The sequence below is a fragment of the Oncorhynchus keta genome, chromosome 28, assembly GCF_023373465.1.
Source record: "Oncorhynchus keta strain PuntledgeMale-10-30-2019 chromosome 28, Oket_V2, whole genome shotgun sequence".
Classification (NCBI taxonomy): domain Eukaryota; kingdom Metazoa; phylum Chordata; class Actinopteri; order Salmoniformes; family Salmonidae; genus Oncorhynchus; species Oncorhynchus keta.
Window position 1 is genome coordinate 13,210,371 of NC_068448.1, and position 18,967 is coordinate 13,229,337.

Sequence of the window (18,967 nt, forward strand, 5' to 3'; positions counted from 1 at the left end):
TGTTCCGAAATACTGGACATTTTGAACTCTAATGGTGACGACCTCTCGTCCCCCTCCCGGTCTTGACTCGGTCACGCCTCCGGTCTTGGTCTTGAATCGGTCTCTGTTAGTTTAGTAGATAAAGATAGTAGATAGTAGATAAACCGATCAATAGGAGGTGTATCTTAAACTCAGTGATGTAAAGTACTTAAGTAAAAATACTTTAAAGTACTACTTAAGTAGTTTTTTTGGTATCTGTACTTTACATTTATTTTTTACTTCACTACATTCCTAAAGAAAATAATCTATATTTTTTTCCTGGCACCCAAAAGTATTTGTTACATTTTGAATGCTTATAACAGGACAGGAAAATGGTCCAATTCACGCACTTATCAAGAGAACATCCCTGGTCATCCCTACTGCCTCTGATCTGGTGGACTCCACTAAACACAAACGCTTTGTTTGTAAATGGTGTCTAACCGTTGAAGTGTGCCCCTGACTATCGGTATATTAAAAAAACAAGAAAATTGTGGAATCTAGTTTGCCATATATATGAAATTTAAACTTTTACTTTTACTTTTGATACTTAATTATATTTAAAATCAAATACTTTTCCTCAAGTAGTATTTTACTGGGTGACTCTCACTTTTACTTGTTATTTTTTGTTAAGGTATCTTTAACTTTTGCTCAAGTATGACAATTGGGTGCTTTTTCCACCACTGCTAAAACTGTTGTCTATTTATGGTCATGTAGAGGAGGAATGGAGAGGCCCCTCACAGTCCAAATGAAGTGGGGTTGTTTCCCCGCTGAATGGACACAGATGTCTGTCATGTTGGCTGACTGTCTTACCGGCTGTCTGTTAGGCTGACTGCTTTATAGGCCTTGCTGACCTGGAACCTGGCTAGCTGGCCACCTGCTTAACAGGTGTCTGTTCCAAAACAGTGTCTGGTCCAAAACAGTTTCATGGTGTGGTTGGAGTCAACCTGGGTCATGTCTGAGTCTATTTACAAGCCTATGGCCTGTGACTGTGGCCTGTGAGTTACGGGCCAGGAAGTGGGACTGAAGCCGCCACACAGAATGTCCTAGTCTGTTTAAAGACAGAGTTGCAGGCCTGCACTGTGACTGGGCTGGAGACGCAGTGTTGCACACGTTACTTAACCCATTACCCATACATAGTACATTACCAAAACACATTATCAAGCATAACGTTAGTCTACTGTACTTACAACCTGATTTACAAGCCTACCACCAGACAACACATTGCCAAACAGCACATTACCAATTCACATTACATGACCAAAACACATTATCAAGCATAACGTTAGTCTACTGTACTTACAACCTGATTTACAAGCCTGCCACCAGACAACACATTACCCATTCACATTACCAATTCACATTACATTACCAAAACACATTATCAAACACCTTACTAAACACTTTACCCAATACTTTTTTTATCGGGAGCAACTGTGAACAATAGCCATGTCAGACATGAATTACATCTAAATGGCCGATCTTATTGTTCACTGATAGCTCAGGGATAAAATCTTACAATACACATTACCAGATTACCACACTACGCATACAGGCCATTATTAGTAGACTTTTAGGCCTGTTCATGTTCAGTAATGGGCTTTTCTCTGAGTGCTACATTGTTATTATCAGCATTAGGGGGCTGTTTGGTTTAGGAGACCAAAATAGCTGCTTTATAACAACCAGCTAAGTGGTGCAAATATATTCAGTTCGTGTCCTAAATGGCACCCATTTTTTTTTTATAGGCCCTGGTCAAAAGTAGTGCACTTTAAAGAGAATAGGGTGCCAGCCCTGGTCAAAAGTAGTGCACTTTAAAGAGAATAGGGTGCCAGCCCTGGTCAAAAGTAGTGCACTTTAAAGATAATAGGGTGCCAGCCCTGGTCAAAAGTAGTGCACTTTAAAGAGAATAGGGTGCCAGCCCTGGTCAAAGTAGTGCACTTTAAAGAGAATAGGGTGCCAGCCCTGGTCAAAAGTAGTGCACTTTAAAGAGAATAGGGTGCCAGCCCTGGTCAAAGTAGTGCACTTTAAATGGGAATAGGGTCCCATTTGGAATGCATTCATAATCCTAAAATGGGTTGGAGTCATCGAGCAACATCAACACACAAGGACTTGTAAAGGAATTATCAGACAGACAGTAGATAATGGTTTATTTATGTTATGTGGGAGCCGTAGGAGTTGTGTAGATTATTGCATGATTGCGTCACCCATAGCAACCTATTGCCTATATAGTGCATTACTTTTTACCAGAGCCCTATAGCCCCTGGTTAAAAGTAGTGCACTATTATAGGAAATAGGTTGCTATTGGCGACGCACACCATATGTATCACACCACTTAACTTAGTAACTAGGATATTCATTCAGAGGGATTGCAGAGAGACACCCACTAGGTTGTACACAATAGGTCTCTTTCATAGCTGCCCCTATCTCTTTCACTCCCTTTCTTCCTCTGTTTCTCTCTCTTTGTTACTCTGTTGCTCCCTCTCCCCCATTTGTCTTGTGGTCAGCGTGATCTTCTTTGTTTTCTCAACCGTGTGTTTGTCTTTTGTGTATGTTATCACATCGTATACGGCCAGTTTGTTTGCTTTGCTGTAGAAAAGTGTCAATATTTTCATAGCTTAGTAGTTTTTGTAAACCACTTATAGTATCTATTTTATCGTGCATCGAATAGCTGGCCAGCGTACTGTGAGATTTGATTCTGGGTTCTGAGAATACATATTTATCAGTGAGATTTCCACTTCATTGTCAGCAGTAATAGTATTATATGCTGGTATGTTAAGCAGTCTTTAGAATGAATGGATGATTGTGTCTTATTTATGCAGCCCCAGAGCATATATTTTACCACCCTAACATATTGTAGAGAGCAGATGTGTGTGTGTGTGTGTGTGTGTGTGTGTGTGTGTGTGTGTGTGTGTGTGTGTGTGTGTGTGTGTGTGTGTGTGTGTGTGTGTGTGTGTGTGTGTGTGTGTGTGTGTGTGTGTGTGTGTGTGTGTGTGTGTGTGTGTGTGTGTGTGTGTGTGTTTGTCTGGGGCTGCCATGACATAACAGACAGGATAATTATGATAATTGACCCCAGTGACCTTTGCTGACCCCAGATTGTCTGACCTGACTCTGGTAAACACAATAGATGCACCAGGGGAGAGGCCAGAATGAATATCTCTATGGGGAGAGCTGCTGGTTCAGTGGAGAGAAAATGGGGAGGTAATGAGACAGATGGCCAGACAGGCACAGACGACAAGCAGTGACACTGGGTGGTGCTCTGATTATACACAATGACATTATGACAGATGCAGTCAGACGGTTACCAACGGAAACGACACACACACACACAATCACGTTGGAAGGGAGTTAGATGCAGAGATAATGTAAAGAGACCTAGAGAGACCAAAGGACACATCCACTAACACCCAAGAGTCCCAGACATATAAAGACACTCACACATAAAGCCAGTCAGACTGTGACGCAGCAGAGAGTCTAGGAGAGGAGATGCAGTGGGGCAGTCCCAATTTGAAGATGCTGTCTTGATGCTGAGAGAGAGAGAGAGAGAGAGAGAGAGAGAGAGAGAGAGAGAGAGAGAGAGAGAGAGAGAGAGAGAGAGAGAGAGAGAGAGAGAGAGAGAGAGAGAGAGAGAGAGAGAGAGAGAGAGAGAGAGAGAGAGAGAGAGAGAGAGAGAGAGAGAGAGAGAGAGAGAGAGAGACTGCATTACAATTAGATTATTTACAATTAAATGGTGGTTCTATGTGTTATGTCTCCCTCAGTGCTGCCAAGGGTTACTACATCAGGTGTCGGTGGGGAAATGCAACATTTTTGTGGGTGATGCTCTTGTTCAGATTGTTGTTCCTTCTAAACTTCAAGAACTAGTTTTGAAAACATCTCATGACGTTTCTGGTCATTTAAGGGTTAGTTAAACCTATGATCGTATTTTGTGAAATTTTTAATGGCCTCGTTTAAAAAAAGACATTTCCACTTACATCAAAACATGCCGCGTTTGTCAGCTGACTGGGAAGCCTAATCAGATGTTAAGGCCAGACCAGCTACAACCTATTCCTGTTACAGGCCAGCCATTTGAGCATGTGATTATTGATTGTGTTGGACCCTTACCCCGTTCTAAAGCTGGTAGCACCGACATGTTAACTGTGATGTGTCAGGCTACGAGATATCCTGCAGCCAATCCACTTCACAACATTACCACTAAGTCTGTTGTGAAGGTTTTGTCACAGGTCATCTACCTTTTTTGGAATAATTAAGATGATTCAGAGCGATCAGGGTTCCAACTTCACTTCGCACATATTTGCACAGGTCTTGTATTAATTGCGTACTGCACTGAATTAGAACGTGACTGGGAAGAGGGCTTACCGTGGTTGCTGCTCGCTGTTAAATAAGTATCACAAGTAAGCACTGGGTTCAGTCCTAATGACCTTGTTTTTGGTCATACTGTGCTCTATTAAAGGGGGATTGGAAGGTGGTTGAGACTCGCCCAAATTTGTTGTCATATGTTAGTGGTTTCCTACATAGGTTGTATGGAGCTTGTGAAATGGCTAAAGAAAAACTAGCATCCTCTCAGGTGAGAATGGAGCAAGGAGACCCTTGCCTTAATCTGGGCGTTGCAGCTTTTTGAGGTACAGTGGGGCAAAAAAGTATTTAGTCAGCCACCAATTGTGCAAGTTCTCCCACTTAAAAAGATGAGAGAGGCCTGTAATTTTCATCATAGGTACACTTCAACTATGACAGACAAAATGAGAAGAAAAAAAATCCAGAAAATCACATTGTAGGATTTTTTATGATTTTTTTATGAAATTATGGTGGAAAATAAGTATTTGATCAATAACAAAAGTTTATCTCAATACTTTGTTATATACCCTTTGTTTCTTGCTTTGTTTTGCAATATGGCCATCATGCCTTGTCACCACTTGTTGCAATTGTCACGTCTGCGGTTTCCCCGCCTCAGGTCATGACCTTTGGTTGTTGTCCTATTCAGTCTAAAGCGTGATGTTGAATGATGCCTAAGAGACCACAAGTGACAAGGTCAACTGAGATCAATGACCACAAAAAACCCACAATGCTTTATTTGTTCTTTTTACGGTGACAATTGTTAGGACAGCTGCCATTTGTGAAATGGCTAAGGGGCCCATATTCTTCAACATTAATTTATTGATATCATACATAAATGTGTCCTGTCATCCAATCATACATAAATGTAAAATCATTCAGCAGTTCCTAATAGTATAAAAGCATGTGGAATGGTTCTGACTTAGTTTTGTTTTCTTTACCCTGTAATAGAGAAGTGTTTGAGTCTGTCATTTCTCCTGGGTTGAAATTAATATGTATCGCATAGCATATTTTATGTGCTGTATGTTTTCTAACAGTGTACCTGCATCACAATTTCTCATCAAGTAGCTGAATATATCCAAAGTGTGTATTTGCCAGAAGCCAACAGAGGAGCCAGTCAGTAGTCTGCTGTGTGGGTATGTGCTGTGTGTGTGCTGTGTGTGTCTGTTTCCACCATGAGTTTGGCTGTCTGCATTTGTGTGCATGTATACTTCTGTATGTGTGTGTGTGTGTGTGTGTATTCCCCAATGATATACTGCCAGTGAATGGATTTCTGCAGCATCCACCATACGGGGCTTAATAGCAGCATGGCAGATGCATCTGAATGAGTTGTACAGGCTGAGGTGGGGTGTTGGCTGTCCACTGATGCAGAGGAAACTACGTTCCGCTGCCGCCATCTAGTGGTCATAGGTGTGTAATTAAATTAAACATGGTTGCTTGGTAGTGTAAAGAGACCTGGCTGATAGGTATAGTTCCCCTGTATTAGATCTGTTGTTGACAGTACTGTTTCCTAATAGGTATAGTTCCCCTGTATTAGATCTGTTGTTGACAGTACTGTTTCCTAATAGGTCTAGTTCTCCAGTATTAGATCTGTTGTTGACAATACTATTTCCTAATAGGGATAGTTCCCCTGTATTAGATCTGTTGTTGACAGTACTGTTTCCTAATAGGTATAGTTCTCCTGTATTAGATCTGTTGTTGACAGTACTGTATCCTAATAGGTATAGTTCTCCTGTATTAGATCTGTTGTTGACAGTACTGTTTCCTAATAGGTCTAGTTCTCCTGTATTAGATCTGTTGTTGACAGTACTGTATCCTAATAGGTATAGTTCTCCTGCATTAGATCTGTTGTTGACAGTACTGTTTCCTAATAGGTCTAGTTCTCCTGTATTAGATCTGTTGTTGACAGTACTGTTTCCTAATAGGTATAGTTCTCCTGTATTAGATCTGTTGTTGACAGTACTGTATCCTAATAGGTATAGTTCTCCTGTATTAGATCTGTTGTTGACAGTACTGTATCCTAATAGGTATAGTTCTCCTGCATTAGATCTGTTGTTGACAGTACTGTTTCCTAATAGGTCTAGTTCTCCTGTATTAGATCTGTTGTTGACAGTACTGTTTCCTAATAGGTCTAGTTCTCCTGTATTAGATCTGTTGTTGACAGTACTGTTTCCTAATAGGTCACCTGAAAGCATTCTTCTTGTCACAGGTTTCTATGCCACTTTAAAACAGACCTAAGCACTTTAAACCCATTGTTTGTTTTTGTACAATATTAGGAGTGTAGCACTGAACGCTGTCTAGGCTGTGGGTATGTTCTTACTGATGAAGACCTTTGGGGTCGAAATGTTGGCCTGCTGGAGCATTCAACAGTGTGCAGGTATCGATCTTTGTAACTTGATCTCACAACCAAGTGCTCTCACTGATGTCTACTTATGTCTAACCTGCGTTGTGTGTATTCCTGTGTGTCTACAGGACCGTAAGCTGACCAAGGCGGAGCAGCAGCGTTTTAAGGAGGAGGCAGAGATGCTGAAGGGGCTCCAACATCCTAACATTGTCCGTTTCTATGACTCCTGGGAGTCAGTGCTGCGAGGGAAGAAGTGCATCGTCCTGGTCACCGAACTCATGACCTCGGGGACACTCAAAACGTGGGTAGAAGACAAACACACACAGACAGACCGACATACACATGTACACCACTGCTCAGCGTCAAATAGGGTTACACCAAAGAGATGACGGCTCACTCTAGCTTCCTGTAAATTGGAACCAGTGAGGTGGCTAATCAGAGCATTCATGAGGATGTTCTCTCTGTAGAAATAAGGTCTCACTTTAAATAAAGTATTTCTCATGAAGTTTAATGAAGTCTCTATAAGCCTTATATAGATGCATCACAAATCACTTATAACCAAATGTGACCTACCGCCTCGCCTCGATGTAGCAACATTTTTTACAATGGATATAATTAGACTCAGAGATATATAATGACATATCATACACTGCAGTTGAGGAATGGAAAAGTAATTCTGCTTTGAAAGTTGATGTGTTGAATGTGTCACTACACTTTTGAGAAAATGGTCCTTGAATGTTTTGGTACACCTACTGGAGAGCTCTTCTTTGTCTACACCCATTCAGCATCGCTCACACCCTCTTAAGCCTTAGCTCCCACCTATCTCTTTAGGATTCACATGTGAGGCCATGTGCTAAACAGAGTGCGTCAGGTAGTGTAGTAAAGAACCATAGATATCAAGACTAAAAGTGGTGAAAGTAGTAGCCTACAATAAGGAAAAACTCCAGGTAAAGTCACACTTTATCTAGTCTTTGGTGCAGGTCATGTTGTTCTTCACATTACCGTCTCTGGTAAAGTCACACTTTATCTAGTCTTTGGTGCAGGTCATGTTGTTCTTCACATTACCGTCTCTGGTAAAGTCACACTTTATCTAGTCTTTGGTGCAGGTCATGTTGTTCTTCACATTACCATCTCTGGTAAAGTCACACTTTATCTAGTCTTTGGTGCAGGTCATGTTGTTCTTCACATTACCGTCTCTGGTAAAGTCACACTTTATCTAGTCTTTGGTGCAGGTCATGTTGTTCTTCACATTACCGTCTCTGGTAAAGTCACACTTTATCTAGTCTTTGGTGCAGGTCATGTTGTTCTTCACATTACCGTCTCTGGTAAAGTCACACTTTATCTAGTCTTTGGTGCAGGTCATGTTGTTCTTCACATTACCGTCTCTGGTAAAGTCACACTTTATCTAGTCTTTGGTGCAGGTCATGTTGTTCTTCACATTACCGTCTCTGGTAAAGTCACACTTTATCTAGTCTTTGGTGCAGGTCATGTTGTTCTTCACATTACCGTCTCTGGTAAAGTCACACTTTATCTAGTCTTTGGTGCAGGTCATGTTGTTCTTCACATTACCGTCTCTGGTAAAGTCACACTTTATCTAGTCTTTGGTGCAGGTCATGTTGTTCTTCACATTACCGTCTCTGGTAAAGTCACACTTTATCTAGTCTTTGGTGCAGGTCATGTTGTTCTTCACATTACCGTCTCTGGTAAAGTCACACTTTATCTAGTCTTTGGTGCAGGTCATGTTGTTCTTCACATTACCGTCTCTGGTAAAGTCACACTTTATCTAGTCTTTGGTGCAGGTCATGTTGTTCTTCACATTACCGTCTCTGGTAAAGTCACACTTTATCTAGTCTTTGGTGCAGGTCATGTTGTTCTTCACATTACCGTCTCTGGTAAAGTCACACTTTATCTAGTCTTTGGTGCAGGTCATGTTGTTCTTCACATTACTGTCTCTGGTAAAGTCACACTTTATCTAGTCTTTGGTGCAGGTCATGTTGTTCTTCACATTACCGTCTCTGGTAAATACACACTATATCAAATCAAATCTAACTTTATTTGTCACATGAACAGGATACAGAAGGTGTAAACAGTACAGTGAAATGTATATATTTGCATAGTAGCAATATCAAAAATACAAAGTGTCCAGATAAAAAATATTGCATAAATATTTTATAATTATTAGAGATGATACTTACCCAGACACGCTTGTCTAAATTGATGGGTCACGTGAAATAAATGCTATAACAACCCTCCAGTCACATCTAGCTAAATGGATCGGTCACTATTGTCTAGACATGGACACATGTTCAAGAAATACAATAGATGGCCGTAAGCACCCGTAGACACACCTGGCTAACTTGATGGGTCATGCAATCATCTGGCAAAGTGTAGTCTTGTTTAGACATGTAGCTAGCTAGCTAAACAATGAACCATAAATCCAACCCATAGCTACAGTATAAACAGATTGTCATAGCTAGCCACCATGCATGAAATGCTGTTGTATGAATCTGCAGGTAGCTAAAGCTAACCAACTAGGTTCAGTGTTAGCTATCTAGCTAACATTAGGCTATAACTAGCAATGCAAATGGCTTTCAGAGATACTAACAATATTCCTACACAGATCATACACGTAACATTCGCTAGCTAGCTAACGGTATGCTTTAACTTGCAATGAAAACAACATTCTGACAAAATTAGAAGCGTATAATATCTGAAAATGTAGCTAGACTCTTACCCATATACATGGAAGAATGCTTCACGGCAGCATGTCTTTTCTGTTTTGTCTGTAGCTAGCTACAGCTTGTTTGGTCCATTTTGTCAAGTCACTCCAGTTTACGTGTGCCAAAAGTAGTCCATCACAACTTTTTCCCATTGATATTTGTTGATAGCGCCGGCTAAATTCAGGGCATCAATGTTGTTGAGAGCAGTAGCAACACTTGCAGTTCTCCATGGCTAACATATATATATATATATATATATATATATATTAAACGTGGTAGCAAGGATTATCTACACATACTGAGCAGCTCATGTTATAAATTGAAGCGCTCTACATGGCAGACCAATCCCAACTCATCTCTTGGCATGTCCAGCCCATCCATTATCTCAGCCAATCATGTGTCCATGTGGGAAGGTTCCTCGCTTTTTCCGTGGCTAAACCAACTAGGCTTGCAATTTAACATTTGTTTTTGTATTTAAAAATGTCTTACACGCTTGTTATTAAGGCACATGAAAGTTCACATGTTCCAAAAGGCATTTCTGCTAAAAAAAAAACAACACATTTTTATTTCAAAATATATATAAAATCATTCAAATGCCTCTCCTGTGAAGTAGTGACGTGCGACATACACCTAGCTTCTTGAAATGTGTCACAAATGTGGTCATACAGTCGTTCCTCCGTCGATATAAATCATAATCATTATACTGTTGACCTTAGTTATAATATTTTGTCTTGTCCGGTCCTGACTGCAGGTATCTAAAGCGCTTCAAGGTGATGAAGCCTAAGGTCCTGAGGAGCTGGTGTCGTCAGATCCTGAAGGGCCTCCAGTTCCTCCACACCCGGACCCCTCCCATTATTCACAGGGACCTGAAGTGTGACAACATCTTCATCACGGGCCCCACCGGCTCCGTCAAGATAGGAGACCTTGGACTGGCTACTCTCATGAGGACTTCCTTTGCTAAGAGTGTCATAGGTAACTAACGATAATCAGTTATTAGTTGTTGTCTTATGTTATGGGAAGGGTATTGACATTTCTAATGGGCCACAGGTATGTCAGAACTCTTGTGAGTAAGATTTCCGATGTATTTATTACAAATGGCAATTCATCTTGAATAGGTGCTAATTGATCTCTGTGTTGTACAAATGGCTTTTAGAATCTGTGGTCACTCTGCAACATAAGGAATATTTTATAAGCTGCCCCAACTCTCCAACAAGGCAGTATGATCTGTGTACAGTCTCTGCTGTGATTATTGTTGCTCTTAGGTCGAGCTCTAGTGTACTAACTTGCCACTCAAAGGGAATGTTAAATGGATTTTGGCAATGAGGCCCATTATCTACTTCCCCAGAGTGGATACCATTATTATGTCTCTGTGTCCAGTATGAAGGAAGTTAGAAGTAGTTTTACGAGCCAATGCTAACTATCATTAGCGTAATGACTGGAAGTCTACGGGTATCTGCTTGCATGCAAAAAAAATATTTACATTATTATTTGCATATTACACATTGTGACATTTTACAAATATAAGTTCCCAGCAAATATAAGTACCCAGCAAATATAAGTACCCAGCAAATATAAGTTCCCAGCAAATATAAGTAGCCAACAAATGATTATTCATCAGGTTATTAACCTTTTCAGTTGTCTCTGCTGTCCTGTCTTCCAGGTACTCCTGAGTTCATGGCTCCAGAGATGTACGAGGAACATTATGATGAGTCAGTGGACGTCTATGCCTTTGGGATGTGCATGCTGGAGATGGCCACCTCAGAATACCCCTACTCAGAGTGCCAGAATGCTGCACAGATCTACCGTAAAGTCACCAGCGTAAGTATGGGTTCCTGGGACTGCAGTCCATTTGCACTTTGGCTGGCCGAGTCTCTCTATTCCCTACTTCTGCAAGATCTTTCTCTTGAATGTCCTTCATAAAATTCCCTTTGTCCCTTTTGCAGTCTTGTCTTTTCCCTACTTCTGCTTGATGTCCCCCCCCCCCATATTCAGTAAATTATTATACACTACATATACAAATGAGTAGATTTGACTATTTCAGCCACACCCATTGCTGACAGGTGTATAAAATTGAGCACACCGCCATGCAAACCAACTATAACATCTTCCGTCAAGATAGAACTGCCAAAGGGGGAGGAGTTGCAGTCTACTGCAGAGATAGCCTGCAAAGTAATGTGATACTTTCCAGGTCCATACCCAAACAGTTCGAACTACTAATTCTGAAAATTACTCTCTCCAGAAATAAGTCTCTCACTGTTGCCGCCTGCTACCGACCCCCCTCAGCTCCCAGCTGTGCCCTGGACACCATTTGTGAATTGATTGCCCCCATCTAGCTTCAGAGTTTGTTCTGTTAGGTGACCTAAACTGGGATATGCTTAACACCCCGGCAGTCCTACAATCTAAGCGAGATGCCCTCAATCTCACACAAATCATCAAGGAACCCACCAGGTACAACCCTAACTCTGTAAGCAAGGGCACCCTCATAGACGTCATCCTGACCAACTGGCCCTCCAAATACACCTCCGCTGTCTTCAACCAGGATCTCAGCGACCACTGTCTCATTGCCTGTATCCGCTACTGTGCCGCAGTCAAACGACCACCCCTCATCACTGTCAAACGCTCCCTAAAACACTTCTGTGAGCAGGCCTTTCTAATCGACCTGGCCCGGGTATCCTGGAAGGACATTGACCTCATCCCGTCAGTTGAGGATGCCTGGTCATTCTTTAAGAGTAACTTCCTCACCATTTTAGATAAGCATGCTCCATTCAAAAAATGCAGAACTAAGAACAGATACAGCCCTTGGTTCACTCCAGACCTGACTGCCCTCGACCAGCACAAAAACATCCTGTGGCGGACTGCAATAGCATCGAACAGTCCCCGCGATATGCAACTGTTCAGGGAAGTCAGGAACCAATACACGCAGTCAGTCAGGAAAGCTAAGGCCAGCTTCTTCAGGCAGAAGTTTGCATCCTGTAGCTCCAACTCCAAAAAGTTCTGGGACACTGTGAAGTCCATGGAGAACAAGAGCACCTCCTCCCAGCTGCCCACTGCACTGAGGCTAGGGAACACGGTCACCACCGACAAATCCATGATTATCGAAAACTTCAACAAGCATTTCTCAACGGCTGGCCATGCCTTCCGCCTGGCTACTCCTACCTCAGCCAACAGCTCCGGCCCCCCCGCAGCTCCTCGCCCAAGCCTCTCCAGGTTCTCCTTTACCCAAATCCAAATAACAGATGTTCTGAAAGAGCTGCAAAACCTGGACCCGTATAAATCAGCTGGGCTTGACAATCTGGACCCTCTATTTCTGAAACTATCCGCCGCCATTGTCGCAACCCCTATTACCAGCCTGTTCAACCTCTCTTTCATATCGTCTGAGATCCCCAAGGATTGGAAAGCTGCTGCAGTCATCCCACTCTTCAAAGGGGGAGACACCCTGGACCCAAACTGTTACAGACCTATATCCATTCTGCCCTGCCTATCTAAGGTCTTCGAAAGCCAAGTCAACAAACAGGTCACTGACCATCTCGAATCCCACCGTACCTTCTCCGCTAGCAATCTGGTTTCGCGGGTGCACCTCAGCCACACTCAAGGTACTAAACGACATCATAACCGCCATCGATAAAAGACAGTACTGTGCAGCCGTCTTCATCGACCTTGCCAAGGCTTTCGACTCTGTCAATCACCATATTCTTATCGGCAGACTCAGTAGCCTCGGTTTTTCGGATGACTGCCTTGCCTGGTTCACCAATTACTTTGCAGACAGAGTTCAGTGTGTCAAATCGGAGGGCATGCTGTCCGGTCCTCTGGCAGTCTCTATGGGGGTGCCACAGGGTTCAATTCTCGGGCCAACTCTTTTCTCTGTATATATCAATGATGTTGGTCTTGCTGCGGGCGATTCCCTGATCCACCTCTACGCAGACGACACCATTCTATATACTTTCGGCCCGTCATTGGACACTGTGCTATCCAACCTCCAAACGAGCTTCAATGCCATACAACACTCCTTCCGTGGCCTCCAACTGCTCTTAAACGCTAGTAAAACCAAATGCATGCTTTTCAACCGATCGCTGCCTGCACCCGCATGCCCGACTAGCATCACCACACTGGATGGTTCCGACCTTGAATATGTGGACACCTATAAGTACCTAGGTGTCTGGCTAGACTGCAAACTCTCCTTCCAGACCCATATCAAACATCTTCAATCGAAAATCAAAGAAAGTCAACTTTCTCTTCCGCAACAAAGCCTCCTTCACTCACGCTGCCAAGCTTACCCTAGTAAAACTGACTATCCTACCGATCCTCGACTTCGGCGATGTCATCTACAAAATCGCTTCCAACACTCTACTCAGCAAACTGGATGCAGTTTATCACAGTACCATCCGTTTTGTCACTAAAGCACCTTATACTACCCACCACTGCAACTTGTATGCTCTAGTCGGCTGGCCCTCGCTACATATTCGTCGCCAGACCCACTGGCTCCAGGTCATCTACAAGGCCATGCTAGGTAAAGCTCCACCTTATCTCAGTTCACTGGTCACGATGGCAACACCCATCCGTAGCACGCACTCCAGCAGGTGTATCTCACTGATCATCCCTAAAGCCAACACCTCATTCGGCCGCCTTTCATTCCAGTACTCTGCTGCCTGTGACTGGAACGAATTGCAAAAATCGCTGAAGTTGGAGACTTTTATCTCCCTCACCAACTTCAAACATCAGCTATCTGAGCAGCTAACCGATCGCTGCAGCTGTACATAATCTATTGGCCCACCCATTTTCACCGACCTCATCCCCACAGTTTTTATTTATTTACTTTTCTGCTCTTTTGCACACCAATATCTCTACCTGTACATGATCATCTGATCATTTATCACTCCAGTGTTAATCTGAAATATTGTAATTATTCGCCTACCTCCTCATGCCTTTTGCACACATTGTATATAGACTCCCCTTTTTTTCTACTGTGTTATTGACTTGTTAATTGTTTTCCTCCATGTGTAACTCTGTGTTGTCTGTTCACACTGCTATGCTTTATCTTGGCCAGGTTGCAGTTGCAAATGAGAACTTGTTCTCAACTAGCCTACCTGGTTAAATAAAGGTGAAATAAAAAATAAATTAAAAAAAATCTCCATAGACAAACATTGGCAGTAGAATTGCCTTACTGAAGAGCTCAGGGACGTTCAACGTGGCACCGTAATAGGATACCACCTATGCAACAAGTCAGTTTGTCAAATTTCTGCCCTGCTAGAGCTGCCCAGGTCAACTGTAAGTGCTGTTATTGTCACGCCTTGGTCTTAGTATGTTGTGTTTTCTTTAATTATTTGTTCAGGCCAGGGTGTGACATGGGTTTATTGTATTGTCGTATTGGGGTTTTTGTAGGCATTGGGATTGTGGTTGATTAGGGGTGTGTCTAGTATAGGCTTGGCTGCCTGAGGCGGTTCTCAATCAGAGTCAGGTGATTCTTGTTGTCTCTGATGGGGAACCGTATTTAGGTAGCCTGGGTTTCACTGTGTATTTCGTGGGTGATTGTTCCTGTCTCTGTGTAGTTTCACCAGATTAGGTGTAATTAGGACTGTAATTAGGTTTCACGTTCCGTTTGTTTTTTTTGTATTTGTATAGTTATTTCATGTGTCACTTTTTTCATTAAAGTCATGAGTAACCACCACGCTGCATTTCGGTCCGACTCTCTTTCTACAAACGAAGAACGACGTTACAGTTATTGTGAAGTGGAAATGTCATGGAGCAACAACGACTCACCCGTGAAGTGGTAGACCACACAAGTTCACAGAATGGGACCGCCAAGTGCTAAAGCGCGTAAAGAGTCAAAATTGTCTATCTTCGTTTGCAACACCCACTACAGAGTTCCAAACTGCCTCTTGAAGCAACATCAGCACAATAACCGTTCATCGGGAGCTTCATGAAATGGGTTTCCATGGCCAAGTGTCGGCTGGAGTGGTGTAAAGCTCGCCGCCATTGGACTCTGGAGCAGTGGAAACGCGTTCTCTGGAGTGATGAATCACGCTTCACCATCTGGCAATCCGATGGATGAATCTGGGTTTGGCAGATGCCAGGAGGCGCTACCTGCCCCAATGCATAGTGCCAACTGTTAAGTTTGGTGGAGGAGGAATTGTTAGTTATGCGTAACTGGCTGTAAGGGAGTCAGGAGCAGGAGAGCAAAAGGTGGGTAGCCAAAGGAGCCTTTTATTTCGGAGAACAAAACACACGGCACTAAGAACACTAAACACAATATGGGTTGACATAACCCAGCGCAAACCAGTCTAGCGTGCACATACCCCAAACAACAAACGTTTTGCCACAAATTTGGAAGCCTCCCCCTTTTTCCTCCAAACATAACGATGGTCATTATGGCCAAACAGTTCTATTTTTGTTTCATCAGGCCAGAGGACATTTCTCCAAAAAGTACGATCTTTGTCCCCATGTACAGTTTCAAACCGTAGTCTGGCTTTTTTATGGCGGTTTTGGAGCAGTGGCTTCTTCCTTGCTGAGCGGCCTTTCAGGTTATGTCGATATAGGACTTGTTTTACTGTGGATATAGATACTTTTGTACCTGTTTCCTCCAGCATCTTCAAAAGGTCCTTTGCTGTTGTTCTGGGATTGATTTGCACTTTTTGCACCGAAGTACGTTCATCTCTAGGAGACAGAACGCATCTCCTTCCTGAGCGGTATGACGGCTGCGTGGTCCGATGGTGTTTATACTTGCGTACTACTGTTTGTACAGATGAATGTGGTACCTTCAGGCATTTGGAAATTGCTTCCAAGGATGAACCTGACTTGTGGAGGTCTACAATTCTTTTAAGAGATCTTTGCTGAAATCTTTTGATTTTCCCATGATGTCAACCAAAGAGCTACTGTGTTCGAGGCACTGTGTACACCTCCAATTGACTCAAATGATGTCAATTAGCCTATCAGAAGCTTCTAAAGCCATGACATATTTTTTTCTGGAATTTTCCAAGCTGTTTAAAGGCACAGTCAACTTAGTGTATGTTAACTTCTCACCCACTGGATTTGTGATACAGTGAATTATAAGTGAAATAATCTGTCTGTAAACAATTGTTGGAAAAATGACTTGTGTCATGCACATAGTACATAGTACCTTGTGGAGTGGTTGAAAAATGAGTTTTAATGACTCCAACCTAAGTGTATGTAAACCTCCGACTTCAACTGTATATTACTGCCAGTCCCATCATCTAAGGTATATTATTGTCCATGTAGGACAGAGTAGTCCCATCGTCTAAGGTATCTTACTGTCCACGTAGGACAGAGTAGTCCCATCTAAGGTATATTATTGTCCATGTAGGACAGAGTAGTCCCATCGTCTAAGGTATATTATTGTCCATGTAGGACAGAGTAGTTCCATCTTAGGTATATTATTGTCCATGTAGGACAGAGTAGTCCCATCATCTAAGGTATATTATTGTCCATGTAGGACAGAGTAGTTCCATCTTAGGTATATTATTGTCCATGTAGGACAGAGTAGTCCCATCGTCTAAGGTATATTATTGTCCATGTGGGACAGAGTAGTCCCATCTAAGGTATATTACTGTCCATATAGGACAGAGTAGAACCATCTAAGGTATATTATTGTCCAGAGTAGTCCCATTTAAGGTATATTATTGTCCATATAGGACAGAGTAGAACCATCTAAGGTATATTACTGTCCATATAGGACAGAGTAGAACCATCTAAGGTATATTATTGTCCATGTAGGACAGAGTAGTCCCATCGTCTAAGGTATATTATTGTCCATGTAGGACAGAGTAGTCCCATCGTCTAAGGTATATTATTGTCCATGTAGGACAGAGTAGTCCCATCGTCTAAGGTATATTATTGTCCATGTGGGACAGAGTAGTCCCATCGTCTAAGGTATATTATTGTCCATGTAGGACAGAGTAGTCCCATCGTCTAAGGTATATTATTGTCCATGTAGGACAGAGTAGTCCCATCGTCTAAGGTATATACCTTAGACGATGGGACTACTCTGTCCTACATATACCTTAGACGATGGGACTACTCTGTCCCACATGGACAGTAAGATGGGGCGGCAGCGTAGCCTAGTGGTTATTGTCCATATAGGACAGAGTAGTCCCATCTTAGGTATATTATTGTCCATGTAGGACAGAGTAGTCCCATCATCTAAGGTATATTATTGTCCATGTAGGACAGAGTAGTTCCATCTTAGGTATATTATTGTCCATGTAGGACAGAGTAGTCCCATCGTCTAAGGTATATTATTGTCCATGTGGGACAGAGTAGTCCCATCTAAGGTATATTACTGTCCATATAGGACAGAGTAGAACCATCTAAGGTATATTATTGTCCAGAGTAGTCCCATTTAAAGTATATTATTGTCCATATAGGACAGAGTAGAACCATCTAAGGTATATTACTGTCCATATAGGACAGAGTAGTCCCATCGTCTAAGGTATCTTACTGTCCATGTAGGACAGAGTACTCCCATCTAAGGTATATTATTGTCCATGTAGGGCGGAGTAGTACCATCTAAGGTATATTACTGTCCATATAGGACAGAGTAGTCCCATCATCTCAATTATTGTATGTTCTATCACCCCCCCCCCACACACTCGTCGTCAGCTGTTTCTCTCTCTCTACTCTCACTGTACCTCTATCTCTCTTTCCCTCTCTGTCTACAGGGTATAAAACCAGCCAGCTTTGATAAAGTCAATGACCCAGAGATTAAAGAGATCATTGAGTGCTGCATCCGCCAAGACAAGAATCAGAGGTAAGCAGTTTTACCTCCCCCCTCTCTTTCTCTCTCTCTCTCTCTGTCTTTCTGTCTCTGTCTCTCTCAATTCTATTGAATTTCAATTTACGGGCTGTATTGGCATGGGAAACATATGTTAACATTGTAAAATTACGTGATGTAGATAATAAACAAAAGTGAAATAAACAATAAAAATGAACAGTAAACATCACACTGACAAAAGTGTCTCTCTCTCATAATAAGGACGAGTGCTTATTTTAAAAATTCATTCGTTGGACTGTCTAAAGTGATTAGTACCGCTGACCCCAGCACACATACCAGATCATGCATGGGTTCAACTCCAGCCCACTGCCCTTCTGACTTGCCCCTCTCCTACTGTTCCTGTCATCTCTTCTTCACTGTCTTATCCAATTAAAGGAAAGAAGTGGGAATTTGTTCTTTGCTTGATGTGTTCTCTCTCTCTGCAGGCTGTCCATCCGGGACCTGTTGACCCACGCCTTCTTTGGGGAGGACACTGGGGTGCGTGTGGAGCTGGCGGAGGAGGACATGGGGTATCAGGAGTGTCTGGCCCTCAGGATCTGGGTGGAGGATCCCAAGAAGCTGAAGGGCAAACACAAAGACAACGAGGCCATTGAGTTCAGTTATGACCTGGTTAATGACAGCGCAGAAGAGGTGGCTCTGGAGATGGTGAGAGAGAGGAGGGGTGGAAGGTACCTAGAGAGCGACAGTGCTGAGGAACTAGTGGGGGGAAGGAGAGGGGATGGTGAGAGAGGGGGAGAGAGAGAGGAGGGGTGGGAGGAACCTAGAGAGCGACAGTGC

General features: G+C 42.6%; 1 protein-coding gene across 1 annotated transcript in view; it reads left to right on the top strand.

Annotated features, from left to right (window-relative positions):
- Positions 1 to 18,967, top strand: part of si:dkey-151g10.3 (serine/threonine-protein kinase WNK3) — an 89,636-nt gene that overhangs the window by 31,986 nt on the left and 38,683 nt on the right. Inside the window, exons 3-7 of the mRNA XM_052484926.1 lie at positions 6,814 to 6,986; positions 10,157 to 10,377; positions 11,066 to 11,223; positions 18,078 to 18,166; positions 18,616 to 18,835. Coding sequence (XP_052340886.1) covers positions 6,814 to 6,986; positions 10,157 to 10,377; positions 11,066 to 11,223; positions 18,078 to 18,166; positions 18,616 to 18,835 — 861 coding nt within the window. The remainder of the gene's footprint in view (positions 1 to 6,813; positions 6,987 to 10,156; positions 10,378 to 11,065; positions 11,224 to 18,077; positions 18,167 to 18,615; positions 18,836 to 18,967) is intronic.